Here is an 18,372-nt window from a genome sequence, read left to right on the forward strand (position 1 = left end):
TTTAAAGGGCCTTTCTCAAGAATCTTGCATCTTGGACTGTTTACAGGAGCTCATAATATAGAATGACTGGATTGCTTCACACTGGATCCACTGTGGTTTTTAAATCACTTCAGAACACGGCTTTCTATTGGCTGTTTCATTTCCCTCTCTTTTTCTCACGTTGGTCCCAGTAGCTTTATGATTCATTGTGGAATTAATGGATTTATTGCTCCATGAGCTGATGAACCTAATTCTTTTCCAGTCTTAATTACGTAGTTTGAGATTTTTGTACAAGTTCACGTCATTTGTGTAATTGGGATTCTGAAATTTCAGGTAGCATTTAGCACCTTTAATGTTTTTGATATGCAGCGTTCCTGAAGTGCAGTCCTTGACCTTATGTGGATCCTGTCTGATACATTGCAACAGTTCCTCTTGGATGCAGGCTGATATGTGGCAGGAGGTTAATACCATCCATTCTGGAGATCAGAAGAATCGTTTTATGGCCTTATTCAGTGAGATGAAAGGGTGTATAAGTTCTCAAAGATTACCAGTTACTCTTCAGTGCAGTGTCCTTTGTTGTAAAGAGAGTTGCCTCAGGAGACTGGTTTGTAGGGAAGTCCAAGCATTCAGCAAGCCAACTACAATAGCCAGAGGGCAGAAAGCCAGACAAAAAGTGTGACTGAGAAATAGGTTGTCCTAGAGCCCCCTAGAGGGATTTCTGATGGAAGTACTAAAGGCCTTGTAGCAGGGATTTTCCTGATTAGTCTAAGACTTTGTATAATTAAAGTCTTTACAATTGTGTGTAATGTGGAGTTAGGAGGGTGATATTTGTGCGGTGGGTTTATTAGGTTACTATGTAAACTTTCACTTGAAACTATTTCAAATGAACTTCAAAATACTCAGGAGGTAATAGAATTTATGTTCAAAAGTTATCCCGGAAAGGTATTTTCTGCTGCAGAGAAAGAGTTGTGCTATTGTAGTCATATCAATTATGGTGGTCATGGCATGAATGTCCTGTGAGCCTTCTGCTCTGTCTGTGTCATGAACACTACTGTTTGAATGGCCAGAAAGAATCAGTTCTAGCTAGGATGCTTCAGTATTATCAAATAATCTGGTGAGTGCAAATCAGTGTTTTTGAAGGAGGATTTTTTTAATCAACCTGTCAAAATCATACACACACAATTGCTCAGGCTGGAAAAGACCTTAAAGCTCGTCGAGTGCAATCACAACCTAACCATACCACCCTAACTCTTACAGCCCTCCACTAAGTCATGTCCCTGAGCACCACATCCAAACAGTTTTTAAACGCATCCGGGGATGGTGACTCAATCACCTCCTCGGGGAGCCTTATTCCAGTGCTTAACAACCCCTTCTGTAAAAAAATGTTTCCTGATATGCAACCTAAACTTACCTTGGCACAACTTGAGGCCATTTCCCCTCGTCCTGTCACCATTGCGAAGAGACCAACCCCGCTCTCGCTGTAAGCACCTTTCAGATATTGGAAGAGAGCAATAAGGTCTCTCCTCAGCCTCCTCTTCCTGAGACTAACCAGCCCCAGTTCCTTCAGTTGCTTCTCTGTCCAGTAAATATTTTAAATACTACTAGTTACGTTTTTTAATGTAGAGACTACTAGTCTTATTAAAAACAAACAAACTAGACAGTTGTCCTTAGATGACAGTTAAAGCAACATTTTTTGCAGAGTTGTTATTTTTTTTTTAATGTCTGTTCCTTAACACTTCTCCCACCTGGAGTTTTTTCCATCTCTTGTAGCCAATTTTGTTGTTCTGGATGGTTGTTTCCTGTGCTAAGCTCTCCATTAGAGTATTTTCTGTGGCACTTCTGAGTACATGAATGAGATAACTTTGGTGCTTTCATTTGAAGAATTGCTCTTCATAGACAGTCTTGGGCAGTGCCTGAAAAAACATCTGTTGTTTAGGCAGTGCAAACAGGATTCAATGCCTTCTCTGTTTTTTTCTGTGTTCCTTTCAGTGATGTATTGTTCACACAATTTTATTTTTTTCCTCCAAAGCTGAGTACTACTTACATGGAAATACAGCAAGCTTTTTTGTGTTGAATTTAATTTCAGAGTTTTGACTCTAGCCTTTATTTATTTGTTTGTTTATTTGACAAGTTGAATGCATCAGTCATATCTCCAATTTAATAGAACAAAATACATTCTACAGTAGCAGTGACATGCTGCTAAAAAAACCCCTTGTACTAATTGTATTTATATAAAGATACTTCTCTGAAAAAAGGATACCAGTATTAAACCAGATTTAATACTTAAGATGAAAGCTGATACGTCAAAGAAAAAAGGAGCATTGGGTTTTGTTGCTGGCTTGTGTTTTTTCGTGATAGGATCATGGAATATCCTGAGTTGGGAGGGAACCCAGGAGTCATTGAGCCCAACTCCTGATTCCATTCTAGCATATCCGAGATCCAAACCCTGTGTCTGAGAATGCTGTTCAAACATTCCTTGACCTCCAGCAGGTTTGGTGCCATGACCACTAAATACTGAAAAACAGAAAGCATTATCAGTTAATAAAATGATTTGGGTTTTTTTTTTTTTAATTTTCTTTTCAGTCCAGATAAGTTATCTGTACAAATTCTGAAATTGAATTTACATACGTATTTTGACATTTCATATTTTTCATTCTAGGAAACAAATGACATATTTTTTGAGGCAGGTTTTCAAGCATATATTTTAATGGGTAGTATGAAGATGCATCAGATCCTCTCTAGTGTAGGAAATATTATAATTACTTTTATATGTCTGTAGGCAACTTTAAAAAAAAATCTTAATGAGCATTGGAGGGGGAAAAAACATAAGGAAAAAAAACAGAGATAAAGGCTTTCTTTCCCCACTGCTGATAGTATCTGCATATTAGATTTGACTGCTTTCAGAAATCCTAGATTGTGTTATCATTTTGATTTGTTTCCAACTAAAATTGAATGTTTAACACAATCAGTGCTCTTTTGTGTGTGGAATCTGGTTGTGGAGATCTTTGTGTTACACGTGGATGTGGTGTCTGTGCTGGAGGTTGTACCAGATGGCCTCCAGAGACACGTTCCAAGCTCAGCCATGCTGCGATTCATCTATATCCTTAGCTCTACCTATGGGAGATAAGACATCCATGACATTTTATCACGCAACGGAAATATATTCTCAGATATTGTTTGTAAAGTCTTAAAATGCAGAAAAGAATAGAGTGGATATGCAGGCAATGTTGGGCAATGCATTTTTACTGAGAGCAGCTTTTGTAAAATGTGCTGTTGTAGGAATAGCTAACTGAAAAAGTAGACTGACTGTGCTAGCACTTAGAAACTTATGGCTTCATTTTAAAAATTATTGTGAGATCTTTAAGTAAAGATGCCTCGGTCTCCAATAGTTTGCATCCACAGTGGTTCTTTCTGCTTCTTTCATGCTTAGGAAGAACATTTGTTGCTTTTATCAATGTAGAATGTGTACATTCCCACTTGTTAATGTTTATTCTTTTATCCTAATGCCCCCAAATGATGTACTTAGAAAAAAAATTGTACATTTTGCCTTTTATATGTCCAGTTCAACTCGTACTCAAATGATTGTTAGCTGTTTGGTATTGAAAGCTCCTAATTCCCAGTTCCCCGGTAGTGAGCTTTTTCCTTATAGCAGCAGCCTTTTTAGTTATGAAACCAGAAAGCCTTTAAGCAACTTTGTCAAATATTAATGAAGCTTTCAAAAATATGGGGATATTCTTCTAGAGACAGGAAATGTTTAGCCAAGAAAAATAGACGTCAGCATGTCACATATAATGTTTTTATTATGTTTCACTACTACTCCTGCACACTTTGTGGAAGAAAGCATATACATGGACATGTACTTTGTTTTGTTTTTATTCTTTTTTTTCCCCCCACTTGCTACAGAAGGAAAATTAGAATTCAGGGTTCTCTGACAGAGGCTTACAGTGAACAGGAAAACTAGGTGCATTCTCTAGTTATCAAATGACTCTCCATGCAATACTTTAGCTGACATTGAATATCTTTTGGCAACAACTCATTGCAACATAGTTTACTAAATATTCAAGCTATTGCATCAGTGAGATACAGTTACCATTCGTCAATTAACTCTCCCAGTCTCATAACATCCTGTAATCCTTAAGAATGGGTAACTTAATTATGCCCATTAGCTAATAGAAAAATGTATGACCTAGATTCTCTTGCCTGAGCCACCACCTTGTGAAATATATTTGGGTTTGGTATAATAAATCATGACTGTCTAAAATGTGCTTTTGCTTCTTCTCTTACACTAACTTGGTTAAAGCATGGAGTACCTGAAAATCAGAAGAGGTAAGACTGGTCATAAGATAAATGGGCTTTAAAAATGAGCTCTGTGGAAAGATTAATATGTGAGAAGCAACTCATGATTCTGTGAAAAACTAGCATCAGTAAAATGTGAGACAGAACTGGCACACTGGGTTGAAAACCATGTTCCTAAGTAGAATGGTGTTGGTGTCTTATTTATATTTTATGAACTATAGGTGAGTTATGGCAATGCAGAGAAAAGGACTGTGAAAACTGTTACAGTCAGGGAAAAAAAGTATTTCCTAATTTTAGTCAAGGTGATGTATTTGAACTTGAAAAAGATAGGTAAAGTGAAGCTAGATATACATACTTAGCTTTTGTTCCGACTTGAATTGCTGTTCACTTTGCTGTTTGGAAGAGAGGAGCTATTAATATTTTTAACCTTCAGCACTTATTATACTCTAAAACATTTGCTTGTTCTACCAGCAGATGCTGAACAGTGATTTTTTTACTTTTTTTTTTTTTTTTTTTAAATTCAAAATATATTTTCAGGTAGGTGTTTCTGAGTTCACTTGGTATTACAGCAGAGCCCAGAGATCTTGCTTTTTGATTGTTGCAGGAAGCCATACTCCTCTAGGCTGCTTTCCTGTCTGTCCTGTCTAGTTTGTGTATGTGCACTTAAATGGAAGAGGAATAAACTACTAATCTCCATTTATACATAGGTGATGGTAAGAAAGAAGTGATAAGAGAAATAACTGATGGAGGTCCTACAGTGTGGATCAGAAATATTGTTGTTTAAAGCCATGCTCATATTTTCTAATTTTCATATTTTGTTCATTTTTCACCTCTCAGTCTGCAAGTTTTTCCAGTTTCTTTTCTGACATACTGGTAATGTTCAGGTACATTGGTATAATGTGGCATTTATGGTTTTCTATTTTTATGAAGTTAGCAGAATAAAAAGAAAGATAAAAAAGAAAATAAGTTCAGTGCACTGAAAATGAGAAAAGAATGTTATTGTAGCACTACCAAGTCCGTTCTTGAAAGGATTCATAGAGTATTTTGGTGTATATGGAAACAGGTGTTTTTTTGTTTTATTTTGAATGAGCATTATTTATTTTTTACACCCATTCAGAAGTCAAATGTCTTTATTTAATCTCTGTTTTATGTTGACTGCATTTGCTGAATTTTTATTTCAGTTATTTTTCAGTTATATGAGGCATTGCTTTGTCGTGTAAGGTGTCGCCATGAGAAATCACTAAACCAATCCTTAGAGACTGATCCTGTGCATTATATCAAATACAGAATGAGCATTATGTTTGAAATACTGTAAGGTTTGACTATAGTTGAAGCTTTGTAGTAGCAATTTTTAATACTAGCTACTTGTGCTGCTGTGAAGTCATGTTGTATTGACAGGCTGACACTGTTTGTAACTTATTATTTAGAAATGTAGTAAATGTTGTTTCCTCAAGTTGTGACCTGTCGTAGTTTTGGCTGTTTGCATTTTGTAATTGCTTTCAGTGGCTGGCTTAAGATGAAGGAGTCAAGTTAGACAGCTGCTGAATGCATTTAGTTCTCACAGTTTTTTGCAACTTAAAATATTTCCTTTTATGTTGTCTGCTGTGGCTAATGATATGATTGTTTGCAGAGCGTGCTAATGAAAGTATCCATCAGCTGAAATATGCCTTGGAGGAAAGGCATTTCACGGAGAATAAGGATAAAGTTGGATTTGACCAGTCCTCTGTGGACAAGGGCAGTGATGATGTGGACAGATGCAGTGACAACAGTGGCGATCCACCCTGGGAGGAGCTACAGCACAGTCATGCAGGTAAGATTACTCTGAAGGCAAACAGATAAAAATGTTACAAACAATATTAAATTTATTCATTCGTACTATCAATAGTTTTGCTTATAACCAGTGTGTTTTTTTGTGTTTTTTTTTTTTTTTTAATCTCTTCCTAGTTAATCAACTTAAAATTTTGTTACAACATCAGGAGAAGATGGAAAGTGAAGCCTCTCCATCAAGGAGGAAGATGCAATTCCGAGTATGTTTCTTCTTGTCTCTTTGTGTTATTTGAACGAATGACATGCATGCTGTGGTATGTTTTATACTGTCCTGGAAGAATTAGAGCTCCTGGACCATTCTTACAATCTGAAATTTTGATTCTCAGTGATATGATCTGAACTTGGTATGTTTATGGCCATAGCAGAAGAAAAATCTCAGATACTTGATTAGGCATTTCCTTCTAGTTGATCATGATGTGTGTTGGTGACAGTTCACATTACTTTATTTTCTCATCATCTTAACTCCACTGCAAGTTCATCCTTTTTTCTTGTTTTTGGAAACGGTTGGGATTGACTGGACGGTCAATCCATGTAGCACCAAGTATGTACCAAAATGCAGTGGTCTCTGCCATAGTTTACTAAGTGGAAAGGGCCTCGTTATGCATGTTTCTCAAATTTATTCTCCTTGCAGCAGAATTGCTCTCAGAACATGCACTCAGCCAAGGTGGGTTACGTTACAAATTTAGTGTCTACTTTGTGTTTTTCTGGATGGTTCTGGAAAACCCTGTATTTATCTCAACTGCAGTTCCGGGTGAAACAAGGGTCGCTTTTTTTACTATGGTCAAAAATTATATTGGGTATAATTTGAGAAAAAGGCTGTTGCTAGAAATTTCTGTTGCGTTTGCTGGTTTGATTATTCATTCTCATTTAAATGTCAACATAGAATCATAGAATGGCTTGGGTTGGAAGGGACCTCAAGGAACATTAAGTTTCAACCCCCCTGCCACAGAGTTCTGGTTTTAAAACCTGAAGTTTTTATCTTAAATGTTGGACAGGGAATCTTAGAAGCTTGCTGTTGAACATAAAACATCTTCCGCCAATTACTCTTCTTGTCAGATGCACATTTTGGTATAAGATGTAATAGCTACCCCATAGTAGCATGAATTTTTAAAATATATATCTGTATATATATATGCTTTATTTATTTATATATGTATATATATATATATATGTTTTTATTTATTTCTAATTTTGATTGTGAATATTTAAAAATAATTTTTTAAAAACAAAGATGTAGGTTTCTGAATCTTTTATGAGGTCTGGGAGACTTAGGTGTCCGACTGTTCAGTTAATTCCTGAAAATTACATCTGGGACCTTTAAGACTAATTAATTAGATCAGAATGAATTACAATATGCAAAATAGGTGTGTAATGTCAACTCTAAATTAATCCTGTTTTCAGATGGCCAAGGACTCTTGCTAATAGGATAAAAGAGAGGCTATGTTTTTTGTGAAACCATTTCAACTGTGATTTTAAGGGTATTTTAATAATAGATTTAGTTATACTCTTGTTTAATTTGTACACTGTTCTTAGCTGTAAATGCTGTGAAGTTATAGAATCTTAAAATCTCACATTCTTTGATAAATATTTGTTAGACATCTTCCTGTGTTTCTCTGTGGCTATTAAAATTGCAGACATACTCGTATTTCTGCAGCAATTATTAACTAACATTTAGAGGTGTATCCTTTGCATACCAATTAAAATTCAAGATATTTCAATATTCATTTCACAGAAGAAAATACCCTCCAACATTTGTCTAAAATGAATAATAAATAGTGTGTGAATTTCATTTGGGCATTGGTTGATGTTTATGTTCTATAGATGTGCTTATTCAAGCAGTAATATGTTTTGGCAGAAGTGGCATATTTAGGGTTAGAATTTCTTGCTGTTTCTCCCTTTCTCATGACCTGGTACCTGGTGGGGTGTGTATTTCTTTTATTAAGCATAGGCTGTATGCTGTGTGCATGTGACTTCTTATTGCAGTAATTGGTAAACCAGAAAATAACACACACTGTTCTTTACTTCCTTCAGAAAACCCCAAAAGCTGCAACAGAAGACTTACCAGACCCTTCTGATCTTATTCCTAGAATTAATGATCAGTCTCAGTACATTAACCATTTAGAAGCAGAAGTGAAGTTTTACAAGGTATTTATTACATAATATATTTCAGCTACTGAAACCCTGATCCCCCAGTTATGAAGAGTTGCTTTAAAGAAAGCTTGTGCTTCGTCTTGAGATAAATTGCTTCAATGACCAAAAATGAGTAAACCACAGTTCAATAAACACTGAGCTTTGTTGCACATCCTGGTGTTTATGTAGTGTTTGAGGACCTTCAAAGATGTTTTCATTTCTTCTTACAAATACAAATAAGTGTATTTTTTAAGAAATGATTATTTTGTAACTTGTTTTTATACAGAGTTTTTTTTTGAGTGTTCTGATTTTGTTTGAAAAAGCTGAAATAGTTGAAAATATTTATCTAATCTTTGTTCTCAAGAGGTTGATGATTGTCTTAAGGAACCTTTTACATGCAGTTTCTCTGTCTCACAGGAGGAGTTGTCTGAGATGAAAGATCAGGTTCGAGTAGTTATACTTGAAAATGAAAACCTCCATCAGAAACTGAAATTTTTGGCTGCAGAATATACCTCGGGAGAACAAGCTTTTCTAGATACCTCAGTAAGTTTTTATTCCTCTTGTTGTTTTAACCAGGGTTCAGCAAAATAACTCCTATTAAGGAAAGCTTATATAAATGATTATCTTCAAACTGATTTTTAGTCAAAACAAAATGACAGTTTGAAAATGTGAATTCCTGTATCATCACAGATCCTTAACCTAATGAACTTGTGTACTGGTTCTTATATTTTACTGTAATTAAATTTACAACATTCAATATTTATATAATTAATGTTTGTTTAAAAATACAGTGTACATAATTATAATTGAAGCACTAACACATTTTTGTTTTTGGCAAATAATCAGAACTCCAGGCATAATGACTTGAAGCTGCATCAACCTTCTATGTCATCATCAGCATATAACAGAGATCCAGCTTTGGTTTCAAAAACTGTTGGAGAAGTAGAAAAATGGCATGTAGAACTGGTTGGTATTAGGATTTTTTTTTACTTTTGGAAAAGCATTCAGTACTGTTATTGCTGCAATTTTGTAATAGATTATGGAAGGAGTTTTGGTTGGCTGAACCTTAATTTGAGATCAAATTTTATTCTCTTAAACCTTATCTCGTCATCATTCACTAATTGATATTATTCTCCAGTTAGACACAGATGCTAGGCTGTAGCTGCAGGTGTTGATTTCCAAGAGATAAGTCTTGGTTCAAGAATATCAGGTCAGTGATGGCTCCACTGTACTTTGGAGGTTCTTGGCAGTAGCACAACCCATAAACAGATGGAAACCAGCTGCTGTATTTTAGGCAGGCCTCTAGACAAGCTTGTTTGCAATGAGTTTTCCTACTTCCAGAGCACAGTAGGGTCAGTAAGGTACGAAAGTGGCTTTGCTCAGTCTGTCTTCCCTGGTCTGAATTACACTTGTTGTGCTTTTAGAGATACCAAGAACCCTTAGTGATTCAGAGCCTATCCTGCTTCCTTAGTTTGGGACAGTATTCTAGATTTATTTGCTCTAAAGGAACTAGGTGACATTGCCATCTTTTGGGGAAGAAAAAACATGGATTAATTGAAAGTTTTGGGATGCTTTTAGTCATGCTTCTGGCACATGTTTAGCTGAAAACATATTCAATTATCAATAACAACAATTTGACAGCTAGTTTTTTTACAATAAATGCACTTTTTTCCCTCAGTAATATTTGAAGTAGGAATATTGTAGGATTGTGACTTCTTTCTAAGTATCATAGTAAGCTAAATTTCTGATGCTTTCTTTGGCTTGCTATCATCATTGTGTTTTATCACTGCTGTGGTTGATTTATTTGTTTCTTGGTAATAGGAGTCCCAGGTAGTAGGAGCATATTATCATATTATGAAAAAATAGCTCCTCTACTTGAAGAATCTTTTATTTATGCAGGGTTGTGGGAGAGTAAAAGGAAAACTGAGATAAGATCATTAATTTTTGTAAATTATTGTAGATGGCTGACATTTGTGGAGCTGTAGGAATTTATATCATATGAGGAACTGGCAAGTTGTGTAGAACTAAGGAAATGGGAGGTTTATTCAAGTTGTGAACTTTAACAAAAATGTGAAATGCTTAGATTTCTCTGAGTCTAGTGATTTAACAGGTTTATATCTTCAAGGAAAAAATAAATATGGCTAATGTCTAAATTTATATGTAAAAACAGTACAAAGAACAAACCAAAAGAACCAATTATGTTTTGTTTTTTCTTCTTTTTTCTTCTTCCATCTTGTCTAAAGGAGAAACTAAAACTTCTTTATCAGGATAAAATCAATATCTTGGATGCCCAAGTACAATCTCTAAGGTAGAGTGAAATATTTATTTTTTCTTAAAATTATGGTTGAAGAAATATTATCAACTCCTAACATGATGCATTCTTCATTTGAATTTAGCTAAGTGTGGTTAAAGACTACATGTGATGTTTTCAAGTACTTTGCTTGAAAGCTGGTTTTAAAGGATTTATTAGTGTTTTCTCAAATAATTGAATGCATTGTTGTAAAATGTATGTATTGCCATACAATAGATTATGTCAAATTGTATTTACAGATATTACTGAGCCTCAAAACTTGATATGAAATCTTTTTTTTTTTCTTTGTCCGGTTTCCTTATGGAGACTCTGTGCCTGCTCTGGTAATACAAACAAAGTAAAAAAAGAGGCTGAAGTTTTAATTTATGTGAGCTCTTTCACAATTAACTTTCTTCTTGTAATATCTGGTATCAAAAATTTTAGGAATCTCTGAGCTAGTTTAGGCCACATAATGATTTTGGCAGAGGGCAACAATAGTTTTGAAGTATGCATGCTGTGTTTCCAGTCATGTAACCTGCATAGCTTCAGAAATAAAAATATTTGAAAATAGGTCATGCACTCTAAACGAGTGGTTTCATTATAGACAGCAGATTAGCAAAAGCAGCAGTAGAGGCCAACGCTGTAGCATTTGGTGTTCTGGAATAAACTTCTTGTGTACTTGCATTCATGGTAATGCTGCCGAATCTGTTTAATTTTGTTTTTCCCCAAATAATTTCTAATCCAATTTATCTAAAATTATGTAATTCTACATGTGTTTGTGTGCAAAAGGAGTTACTGGTTTAAATATGCTATCTGCAGTGGTGAAATTGTAAGTGTACAAAGCCAATTGTGCTAGTCAAAGTATAGGAGAATCTTAAATTTCAGCTACCTCATCTCTTGGCTTTTTCCCCTCTTGGCTTAGTGTTAAATATATTCAGAAGGAAAGATTAGAGGTTGAAATCATCTGAAAACTTCTAAAGGTGCTTCTTGAAACTTCTCACTTCCTCCTAAGGGGTGTGATCTTTGAAAGCATAAGTGCTTTGAAACACTTGAGATCTGTCGATTTTGCACTTTCAAGTGCAAAATTGTACTGTTTTCAGATGGAACCATCCCTATTTTTTTTTTTTAACTTTAGTTATGAATTTACACAGGACTCATCAGTTTCTGCCCTAGATTTCTTAATAATAGGTCTGTTGTGCCATGACTGTCCAAGGATATACCCAGGGCAAATTCTGTCCAGGCTATAGTGTATTCTATGTAATAGACCTACTAGTAAAACAAGAAAAAAGTACACAGAAGCTTTCCCAGAAGGAAATATATGTACAGCATACATATCGTGTGCTCAGTAAATCCAGTACAGCCAGAATGTGTCAGACTTGGTATGTGTATGCTGCCCAGATGGTCTGCATAACAAACCAAAAGTTTTGGATACATTGCACAATTTGTCAGATAGATCTTTATGTGCACAGTGTGCATTTGTCTGGAACTTCCTGATGTCAGCATTCTTACTGAGCTCTTCCTGCCATGACAGATGCTTAGAAATTCTAGAGAAAATTCTTTATAGAACCTGGTATAAATTTCAGAGAGAAGTACAGAATTTGCCCTGTTTTTCTGGCGTTGGGGTTGACCTCAAGTTTATCCCTGGAGTGATCAGAGTGAATATCACAGAATCATGGATCACAGAATGGCCAGGGTTGGAAGGGACCTCAAGGATCATGAATCTCCAACCCTCCTGCCACATGCAAGGCCACCAACCTCCCCATTTAATACTAGACCAGACTGCCCAGGGCCCCGTCCAACCTGGCCTTCAACACCTCCAGGGATGGATCCACAACCTCTCTGGGCAGCCTGTTCCAGCACCTCACCACTCTCTCTGTAAAGGACTTGTGCTGGATTTTCTCTAGGAAGAGAATTGTCACTTGCTGGCTAATTTGAGAGTAGCGTGGAAAAGAGAAGCTACTGTTAATATTAGCAATAAGAGCAGGAAAAAAATACGTTTTCATAGGATATTGAAATATTCGCATAGCCATTGTATAAATGCATTTACAAAGTTTATTTTGATAATGAATCCTTTTTTTTCTGTTCAGGAAAAATGTAAGACTACAAGTTGCATCTAAAATTTTCCATGTGGCTTTACTATTTTCTGTCACAGCAGATGAAACAATTTAATTTTGTTTTATCTATTAGTAATTTTGTTGGGACAGTTTAACTGCTATTTCTCTGTTAAGATTTTACACAGGCTACTGAAATGTGTAAAATAATGTACATTATGGAATTTATTACAGCAAAAAAAAATTCTTTTTTGCATTTATTGTTATATTTTGCGTAGCTTGTAGAAATATTTGGGTGTTGCTCAAATTTTTTTTCTTTATTTCTTCTTTTTAGGAAACACCTTTCAGAATCTCAGAAGACATGTGAAGATTTGGAAGCAAGGTTAAAACACCAGAAATCACTTGTTTCAGCCACAAATTCTAGTCGAGTTGGTGGTCTTTGTCTCAAATGCGCACAGCAGGAGGCAATTCTGGCACAGACGCATTCTAATGTTCACATGCAGGCCATTGAGAGAGTAACGAAGTAAGTTTGGGGGTATTTAGCTTCTCATGAAGTAACAGTTGCTTACATTAAACCACATAGATTATAATGTGGTTGTATTTGTAGAGACATTTACAAGGCAGTGGAGTCCCAAGTTCAGATTCTAATATGAAAATTAATGGCAGAATATGAGTGTAGGTCAAAGCCACTATGAAATCCATGGTAGTTGTCTTCTTATTTCAAATGCAAAAGAAAGTTAGTCTTCATCTTATAATTGTGATCCCTTGGGATTTCCCCCACCAGACTCTGCTAGCTTGTATTTATTGTGCTAATTCTACAAGTAAAACTTTCACTCTATCAGAGAAATCCCTGTTTTCCTTGATTATGTTTAATAGGTTCAGACTGGAATCCTTTGCTAACTAATTCAAGGCAACTTCCTTTAAATCAGAAAGAAATCAAATTATTTTTAGCAACTGTTTTTAAATTGTGGCTTTTATTTAAAGAGTTTAGAAAACAACTGCACAAACTGAACATAGTATATGTGTTTTGTAATGAGATACAGTAATTCAGAAAGCATTAACTTTTTTTTTTAAAAGAAATGCTGCTAGTCCATCGCTTCAGAAATCTCTCCATTTTTACTTGTTAGTAATAGTGACAGGATACTGCAGCTTTCTCAAAGTTTGTTAAACAACCATCTGTCTATTGTCAGATACATGAAGATTTTTAGGATTTCCAGACTTTTAGAATGATTCTGCTGAAGAGGAGGTAGTGGGTCAATTAGAAGTGAGAAGTCTGAAGGGGCATAATACATACTGTTTGACAAATGGATGTGATCTCTATATATTATATGGATGTTGGGAGGATTCATGTATTTTTCTGTTGTCACAAGTCCAAGAATTTTCTGGGAAAGCTCTCTGTTGCTGAAAAATCATGTTTCCAAATCTACTTTTTTTTTTTTTTTTAAAGTAACTGTTGTCACAGAAACTATGGAAACTCAGCCAGTACATTTTTTGTCACCTTGTGTTACAGGGCAGCTTGAAACAAAAGATTTGAGCTGATTTATTTCTTCCTCTTAAACCATCTCCCATCAACATCTGAAATCATCTTCTTTATGGAAGTTATTAAAGCAAAGATACTACAGTAGATATTTTCACAAGGACTAAGTAGTTTGTGCAAATGCTGCTGAAATGAATACGCAGAACTGTGTTACCATTCAATGCAGCAGATGCACAAACAAAACAGCAGCAATTTTCAATCTAGTTGTTCTGTAAATAGATGGAGACAATTATTCTCTCAGAACTGAAAAGCATTCACCATATGAAAAACAGTGGAATAGTTAAGTATCTAACTTTACTCATTTTGATATGGTTTGATATAGAACTTAGTTTTTGTTAATAAAGAAGTTGTGCAGAAGTGTAGAATCCAAGAGTATTTTTCTTTAGCTCAGTTATAGTAACAGTAGCAAAGAGCTACTGTTTTGTCCTGATATATTCAATAATCTGAATTATTTTTGGAACTTAAATCCTTTCTTTCAATAATTTTTCCTTCCTATTTTACATGTAATGACAGGGTAATGCCATATTGCTTTGTTCTGATATTTTATAGAGCTTTTTTTTTTTTTTTAAAACATGGATTCATATTTTGTAATGTTACTCAGCTTCAGCGCATTCATGACCTGAATTCTTCCAGATTTACTGGTAGCTTCCCTAACAGTCCATCCTGAAGCATAAGACCAATAGCAAGTGATAGATACTAACAGCTCAGCAGATACTAAGAGTATTCTGTCTTTTGTGCTTAACCTGTACTGGTTTTAGTCTTGCTTCACTTAATATCTTTGTCTTTTGTCTGTTAATATCTATTTTATCTGTAAATATCTGTTTATCTAATACACCTGCTTTTCCCCTACTTATGGGAAGATACAGAAGAAATATGTTCTTTCATTTTTTTATGTGCAGAGAAAGAGATGATTTGATGGATGCACTTGTTTCAGTGAGGCGAAACATGAAAGAGATGCAGCAAAGAGAATCTAATGCATATGAGCAAGTTAAACAAGCTGTGCAAATGACAGAAGAGGCCAATTTAGAAAAAACAAAGGTAAAGTCATCAAAAAGATTAGAGCTTTTGAGTATTCCAAACTCCTATAAATATGAATTAGTTTGCAAGCTAATGAGAGAATGTGTGCATCAAGCCTTTGTTACTGATGTGGTAGATTCAAACTGTGAATACTTTTGAGCAGTAACACAAACTCTGGATTCTTAAGTTGTCATCCAAAGCTGTGGGATGTATTGCATTCTGAGGCCATTATTTAAATTCTTAAGTAGTTTCAGAGCTAGATGATAAAAACTGAAAGGTAATTTTTTTCAAAGGCATTTACAACATATAGGAAGATAATTGTAATCACAAGGTCAAGGGGTTGGAATGGACCACAAGAGAGCATTGAGTCCAGCCCCCCTGCTAAGGCAGTGCCCTACAATAGGTCACACAGGTAATATCACATTTATGAACTGCTCCTGAAAGTATATTTGAAACATTTATAAACAATTAGTTTTACCTCAAATTGGTGCAAGGCAAGAATTGATTAGTTATTATATAGGACTTCTCATCTTCAGAGTTATAAATCAAAAAAAAGCTTTTTGAACCTTTTGGCACGGGGTAAATAGTAACGACAAAACCAGTTTTGATCTAATGCTTATGCTAGCCCTAGTTACTATAATTTTTGATCTAAATTATTTCTTTGAGATTTAGTGACATCTGCTGTATTATTAGTGAATTACTATGGGATTGAGTGGTTGTGGTTTGGGGATGTTTCTATTTTTTTTTTTTTTAATCATTATTGAATTATTTGGTTTTTAAGTATATTTATTTTTAATCAAGTGCCTTTGTTTTTGGGTAAGATTGATGTAATGGTTCTAATGACCAAATAAGCAGTAGTGGTTAATATTACTTATCCAGTGCTGTAGGGATGTGTGTATGGAGTCTGTGATTCGTAGGAGAAAACATAGCTTGAAATCCTACATACTTGTTAGATGTTATTATTGCAGCTTCAAGTTTTTACTCAACAGAGAGATGATGAGTCAGATTAGCTCACGTTAGTAATGTTTTAAGTCTTTCATATGAGAAAAGCAGTTCTGTATGGTGGCTTTTTGCTTGACTGGTGTGTTTATTTATTTATTTATTTTACAAATACTAGTATTTATCTTGGTAAGCACAAATTGGCTGTTTGTTTTTGTAAGTATCAAAGAACCACTTAGAAAAGTCCACCTGAGAAATGTGAGGGGGTAGCATTTAGAAGCCCACTTTATTAAGTTTGATTATCCTGTCACACTATCTGACCTCAGGTATTTATTTTTTAAAAAGCATCATTTTTTCCTGGCTTTTTTAGTTGTTTCTGTTCTCAGAGGCAGGAGGAGATCTGGAGAGGCTAAACTTGCATAGCTGCAGTAAATCCAGGAGTGTTTTCCGCATAGATTTCATAGAGAATAACTTTTTGAACTACTCATATAGTAAAAACAGAAGTTTGAGAGGAGTTAGGTATAGGAGGCTGGTTCTACAGATGTGCGTTCAGGAGTTTTAAATGAAAGGCAAGTAATCAGCTGTAGAAGAACAGCTTCTTATTTGGAAAATATACCCTGCAAGTGCTTTCTTCTTTGCCCTGACTTCTAAATGCATTTAGAGATGCATTTAGAATTACAAATCACAGCAGGGCATGTTTATACAAATAAATGTGTGTCTGTTTTCAATTTGTTAGTCCTATTCTAAATGTTAATAGGTGGGATTGCATAAACATCATAACTACATTAAAAGGTAAAAACAAAAACAAACAAAAAAACCCAAAAACTATCCTAATAGTGAATTGGTTTCTCTGAACACATTAGATACATACTGCAGTAATTTAATGTTTTATTTTTTGAGTAAGAGAAACCTAATTGTTTTTGTATTTTTCTTTATTAGGCTCTAGTTCAGTGTGAGCAACTGAAAAGTGAGATGGAACGCCAGAAGAATCGTCTTGAAAAGGAGCTAGCTGTCCAGCTCAATAAGAGGACTGAAGAAAAAGAAGCTCTGCGGGAAGAAATGAAGAAAGAAAGGGAGAACTTGGCAGCAATGGTATGCATATCATTTTTCCTATTTGTATATACAAGGAGCATAAAATTTCTCTAAACTTTCTGTTTGGGCATCCTTTATTTTGTTTCTATTTTGAATTTTCGATCTCCGTAAATCTGTTCCAACACTACTTTAAAGTGTGATTTGTTCCTAGCTTCTTATAAGGAATAGTATTTAGGTTGTCAAGTTGAACGTTCCAAATTTTGTATGTGTGAAGGTTAGGACCTTGTGCTGCGTAATACTTACATTATATATCAAAGCTACAGTATTGTAATTGCATTTTAATATGGTATTTTTTGGAGAGATCAACACTTAATTTTCCCACCTACAGAAATGTGGAGGAATCTTGTTTAAAGCAAAATAAAACAACCTTATATTAATGGAATCTTTCAGACAGAATCTCATTATTTATATTGAGACTGACTGACCGAGACTGACTGACTGTTGTAGCATAATCTTGCTTTACACTTCTAGATCCAAGTGTAATGTGAGTATAAAGCACAAGAGTTTTCTGCCAAGTAACATATACAGAGGAAACTTCATCCTAACATCAGTAAACCTATAGGACACTGGATTTAGAGCATCTTCAATCATTTTATGGTGGAATTTTGGGAATAATACAGTGAATTTCTCTTCTGACTGTAGTTTTTTTTTTTCTGTATTTATTGGCTCTTTTTAGAAATAAGCCAAATAGTAATATGACCATATATAGCATGGAACTCAGAGAAATATGGTTGTATTTCTGGTATTGTGAGATAATATTCTGAAGCTGTCATAGGAATTTAAAGTCTTCGAATCCAATTCTAGATATAAAAACAAGAATTAAGTACAGTAATGAGGATTGAATATTTTTAAAAGTAAGCTGTTACAAGAGGTCTTCATAGATCTGTTGGCAAGGCAAATAGAAATTAAAACTTAAACTGCGGACAGTGAGCCGTCGTTAAGCAGTAAGCAGGTTTTTGTTTAAGTCATTGCTGTCTGTTGGAAGTTATCCTTAAAGACAAAATTATTAGAGGGTGTCCAGAGGAGGGCTATGAAGATGCTGAATGGTCTGTAGGACAAGGCATGTGAGGAGTGACTGAGATCTCTTGAGTTATTCTGCCTGAAGAAGTGGAGGTTGTGGAGAAGCCTCATGGTGGCCACAGCTTACTCACAAGGGGAGCAAAGACACTGATTTCTGCTCTCTGGTTACAGTGACAAGACCCAAGGAAATGGCA

The 18,372-nt window shown here is 35.0% G+C and overlaps 1 protein-coding gene across 3 annotated transcripts in view; it reads left to right on the forward strand.

The window, feature by feature from the left end:
• The window catches only part of SDCCAG8 (SHH signaling and ciliogenesis regulator SDCCAG8), a 99,917-nt gene that overhangs the window by 1,995 nt on the left and 79,550 nt on the right, over positions 1-18,372 (forward strand). For all 3 annotated transcript variants that reach the window (XM_052695703.1, XM_052695693.1, XM_052695687.1), the window contains exons 2-10: positions 5,906-6,085; positions 6,220-6,302; positions 8,134-8,247; positions 8,650-8,775; positions 9,079-9,198; positions 10,476-10,540; positions 12,908-13,096; positions 15,010-15,148; positions 17,006-17,158. In XM_052695703.1, the coding sequence (XP_052551663.1) occupies positions 5,906-6,085; positions 6,220-6,302; positions 8,134-8,247; positions 8,650-8,775; positions 9,079-9,198; positions 10,476-10,540; positions 12,908-13,096; positions 15,010-15,148; positions 17,006-17,158 (1,169 nt within the window). The remainder of the gene's footprint in view (positions 1-5,905; positions 6,086-6,219; positions 6,303-8,133; positions 8,248-8,649; positions 8,776-9,078; positions 9,199-10,475; positions 10,541-12,907; positions 13,097-15,009; positions 15,149-17,005; positions 17,159-18,372) is intronic.

This window comes from Tympanuchus pallidicinctus, unplaced genomic scaffold, assembly GCF_026119805.1.
Source record: "Tympanuchus pallidicinctus isolate F22 unplaced genomic scaffold, pur_lepc_1.0 scaffold1, whole genome shotgun sequence".
NCBI lineage: Eukaryota > Metazoa > Chordata > Aves > Galliformes > Phasianidae > Tympanuchus > Tympanuchus pallidicinctus.